The following is a 4,592-nucleotide window of genomic DNA, read 5'->3' on the forward strand; positions in this document are numbered from 1 at the left end:
AACATTTAATTTCTAGCCTAACATTTGCATGGCAGTCTAAATCGACTCTTCTTTCAACTTTTAGTTTAGGTTTCACTTGATAGTTTCTTATTTTGAAACCTTCCTAATTATTAAGGTAGAAAGTAAGTGCCTAATTATCATAATCCTAGCATTTATAAATTGACACAGAGGCTAAATATGTAATGTGGTTTAGATTTACTTTGAGTTAGGTTTCAAAACGGGTTGGCTTGTCTGGTGACTGCCTGTCATAGTTAGACTAGCACTGGAGATCAAATGCGTTGCTTGGACTGCAAGGCTTAAGTATTCGCGTCTGTTGTTTACAGAGGTAAATATCTAAAAATCGAGATAGTTGGTGGGCAATGAAAAGTGCCCTAATTTGTTATTGCAGTAGTGAACTTTAATCATTCATACGGTACATATTGAATCTTTTAGCAGCCTGAAAAAATAGGGGTTCGTGGCAGTGTCGGTTCAGTATCAAAGCCACCAGTTGTATAAGGAATCTCTCAGGCAAACTCTTAATAGCTTGTTGTTTTAACAAAAATCATTAGTTTTTATTTGTATCTTTAATGTAAAATTATTCTCATTTTTTTGTATTAGGTCATTGTCGGATGAAAATTCACCCAGTGAGACCTTAGTGCTATAAAACACTCCTATACCACTAGAGTGATTTCTCCTATTTAAATTCTAACCAGTGCTTGATACTTGTTGTTCTTCTATACAGTTTAATCAACTGTGTGGAATAACTGTCACTTAATACTCCAACAAACTAACGCCATTCAAAGTTGGCTAAAGCTAGAGGTTAGGCAATTGGTCACTGAAAATACATTTGGAAGAGCTGAGTAACATTGAAAAACTTAGTAAAAATATGAAATAGAATCCCTGATCTATCGGCGCAATTTGTTTCTGAAACCAAGATCTAAGAAATGTGCAGTGGACGGGCGAACTGTACCTCTTGTTGAATACGTCATGCGCCATTTTACAGAAATGTCAGTGATCCTAAATTTACGTATAGAGTACATACTTGTACTTGACTCAGTAGTATGTTGAATTTTATGGAGACTACGAAATATTGATAGATGCCACTATATACAAAATCATGAGAGAGAGAGAGAGACAGAGACAGAGACAGAGAGATGGATGGTATGGTTTAAATAAAATTTAACACAGCAAAAGGTTTTCGTGCTTGCAAGTTTATTACAATATGGCACCACATAAAATAAATTATAAACAAGTTAAAGACAGGATGTAAATCTCCGCGCAGGAATGTTTTAGGAGAAACTTTCGGGGACATCCGACATTTTGGGGGAGATTAGACAACCTTGGGTCACAATCTTGAGCAAACAATGGCCGCAAACGTTCTTGGAAGACCGACGTTTTCTGACATGTTAATAGTATCCTTTCTTGCTCGCTGAAATAAAGTAAAATTGTTGATGATAATGCTAAACAGGTGAAAAAGAAAAATGATTTGAATGAATCAGACTTAATAATCGATGTCAAGATGAGATAAAATTCAAGAAAATGGAAATATATTCAAATCGCGCAATCAATTGGATACTTAACTGCCAACGCAATTAGAACTTTGGATCAATTCTAATAGTTGCATAAATAGATTAGTAGATATTTACAAGTCCATGTCTATATGTCCGTCTCTTTGTATGTATGTATGTATGTACCCATCCATCTCTCTCACTTTCTTCTTCTTCGAATCTTGTTGTTTGGATTTGTTTCCTTTTTTAAATTACAATTATATCAATTGACACTTTCCGTAAATTCCAGTTCTAAAGTTTGCTTCCTACTTCAGAACAAACTTGGATAATATTTCAGACGTCTTCTCATTCGTGTGGATCTCAGTTTGATGCCTCACAGCCATATGTTTTGTGGGATTTTAAGTTTGGGATTTTGCTTTGTTTTTTTTTTTCTTTCTTTCTTTCTTCTTTCTTTGTATAATGGATTTCTCATTTATGGTTTTCTTTCTACAATTAATAGCTAAAAATAAAGTCTTAAGAAGCACATCGCTTTTTACTTGGCAAGTAATATTCTACATTTTACAACCAACATTTATAAAGTACCGACGATTTAATTTTCAGGAGGAGGTGTCAATTCTTTTTAAGCAGGCCGTCTCCAAAATAACTTGAAAAATGAAATTATTCATTTTGTTTATATCAAGAACACAACAACAACAACAATAATAATAATAATGATAATAATAATAATAATAAACATTCACATACATTATATTAGTTTTTCTATTAGGAAAAATGTTTGTTTTGGAAATAGAATACAAAGTTGTTCGTCTACACTTACGATAGTATCCACCTAAACCGTAACCGCCACCGTATCCACCACCATATCCGCCATACAGGCCACCGTAGTATCCAGGATAACCACCATATCCACCATACCCACCGTATCCACGGTATCCACCATATCCACCGTATCCACCGTAGCCGCCGAAATATCCTGGAAAGTATCCACCATATCCACCTCCGTAGCCTCCGTACAATCCACCGTAGAATCCACCTGGATACCCACCGTGTCCAAAGTTACCATAATACCATGGTGGTGTTGCAAGTGCAACAGCAAGGAAAGCAAGGGCGAGAATTGCTGCCTTCATGTTTTCCGCAGAACTTCTCTGTTTACACCTTTAAACAAAGACATGTATGACCAAAACTAGAATCAAATCCAGATGACAATATAATATTTCATTAGTATCATCACCATTGTTGTTATTATCATTAAAATCATCATTATTATCGTCAGCATCGCTTTCATGAAAATATAATAATGTTAGTCATCTTATTACATTATGGGAAGGCTCTCCGCAATCCGTTAGAGGCACTCAGTCGGAATACGTCGTTGCTTTCTATAAACTTCGAAATCGGAAATACGACGAAGGTCCAAAATGAACCAAATTACAGGATAATGGCGGACGGCTCAGTTATACAGTAAAGTACTTTAAGCAAAAGAGGACCATCAGTACGATACCTTTACGGAATTATTTGAACACGTTTAATAAAAAAAGTTCTCTAAGTTCCTGTTCGAAGAAAACAACCGTGGTTAGGTCAAAAATACATCTGATGCTGGTTGATTGTCGCCCGTAATAAACACATGCTTGTGCGTGACATGTACACGACATCATTTAGTTAAACATGGTATGTGTACATCTATTCAAAGGCATCCTCTGTAGTATTTCTGAGGCGTTTTTCCTATTCTTAACGGAGAAACCAGACTGTGTTCCGATTAACAGGCAATATATGCTATCTTTACCATAGTATTTAAAGACATTGCATGTCACCCAGTGAAATACTTCGATTGTTCGCTTGATAATATGATGGTTGATCATTTGCAAGGACTATTATTTAAAACTGTATAAGTATGATTTTAAAATCTTTTCCTAATGTAAATGAATTAAAATGAAGAAATGATGGATACAGCTTTTTTTAAGAAATTTACACAATGGAAAACCCTTTCAATGTTATATCTTGCATGTACTTTTAACAAATCAACGAAGACGCTTTTTAAATCTGAAAAATCTTTTCTGAAAATACAGATGCCTACTTCTTAATTTTAGAGCTCAGACGTGCCTTTGAGACAAAAAGCCTCATAGAGAGCTTAACCCAATGAAGACCAAAATAATGTTGTGCGTCTTTTGATACAGACTAATAATATCGATATCTATCCTCGCCAGAAGGTTACCTTTTGGAAAAGTGCCAATGAAATATCTCAACAAACGTTTACATTTCTTGGTTTAAGTCTTGTTTTAAAGTCAGATCATTACAACTACGAGTAAATGTTACCTAGTTAATTAGCAATCTGCATAAGGCAGCTGACTATTCCGAGTGTACTTCACCTAATTATTTTTATCGTAAAATTAAATACAATGAGAGAGAGAGAGAGAGAGAGAGAGAGAGAATGAGAGAGAGAGAGAGAGAGAGAATGAGAGAGAGAGAGAGAGAGACAGAGACAGAGAGACAGAGACAGGGAATGAGAGAGAGAGAGACAGAGAGAGAGAGAGAGAGAGAGAGTGCAATGAACAATACCTGTCGTAGGAGGCTGGCTGATTTGCAGTTTTGTCTTGCATCCTACCGAAACAGGAGCCTATTTATACCAGAAGAAAACTTTGAACAAGCAATCATTGTCATCATCAATAATCATAAATATACGTGTACATGACCTAATTGGTCAAGCGCTAACCACAATTGAAAAGTCTCAAATGACTGATGACGGTTTAAAAGAGAAAAATAATTGATATGATTTTCCTTTCTGAGCGTCGTAGATATTCATATGTACGTTAAGGACTGAGCATCGTATATATCTATATGTACGCTATGTAACCGTCAAACATAGCATTGGGTAGATTAGAATTTACTCTTTCTGACCGGTTAAAATCTGACATATGGATTCCTACGTATTTTAAAATGTTCGTACATTATTTGGATCTAGCTTCAACGTGTTTAATAAACGTGTATACAAAGGTTGATAATGATGCATAAACATGTTTGCGATAAATTCAAGGCTTTACGGACCAAATCATTTGTTTGTGTTTTTTCTGACCACTGCTGCTTTTCATCCTGTGTTTCATTTCACTACAT

At 35.3% G+C, this 4,592-nt stretch overlaps 1 protein-coding gene across 1 annotated transcript; it reads right to left on the reverse strand.

Annotated features, from left to right (window-relative positions):
- Nucleotides 1-1,174: 1,174 nt before the first annotated feature.
- LOC149794892 (uncharacterized) lies at nucleotides 1,175-4,189 on the reverse strand. Its single transcript, XM_089964529.1, has 3 exons — nucleotides 4,041-4,189; nucleotides 2,305-2,642; nucleotides 1,175-1,408 (listed from the first exon to the last, which is right to left on the reverse strand). The coding sequence occupies exons 1-3, from the start codon at nucleotides 4,079-4,081 to the stop codon at nucleotides 1,386-1,388; spliced, it is 402 nt and encodes a 133-aa protein (XP_089820655.1). The 5' UTR covers nucleotides 4,082-4,189; the 3' UTR covers nucleotides 1,175-1,385.
- Between the last annotated feature and the right edge of the window lie 403 nt (nucleotides 4,190-4,592).

Source organism: Sinohyriopsis cumingii, chromosome 7, assembly GCF_028554795.1.
Source record: "Sinohyriopsis cumingii isolate HCF-2022 chromosome 7, ASM2855479v2, whole genome shotgun sequence".
NCBI classification, from domain to species: domain Eukaryota; kingdom Metazoa; phylum Mollusca; class Bivalvia; order Unionida; family Unionidae; genus Sinohyriopsis; species Sinohyriopsis cumingii.

Excerpts from the sequence above, each read along its gene's own strand:
- LOC149794892 (XM_089964529.1), bottom strand. The coding sequence starts at position 4,081 with ATGCAAGACAAAACTGCAAATCAGCCAGCCTCCTACGACAG. Across the intron at positions 2,643-4,040 it reads CAGCCAGCCTCCTACGACAG|GTGTAAACAGAGAAGTTCTG; the intron begins GTATTGTTCATT and ends CTTTGTTTAAAG. Across the intron at positions 1,409-2,304 it reads CGGTTTAGGTGGATACTATC|CGAGCAAGAAAGGATACTAT; the intron begins GTAAGTGTAGAC and ends ACTTTATTTCAG.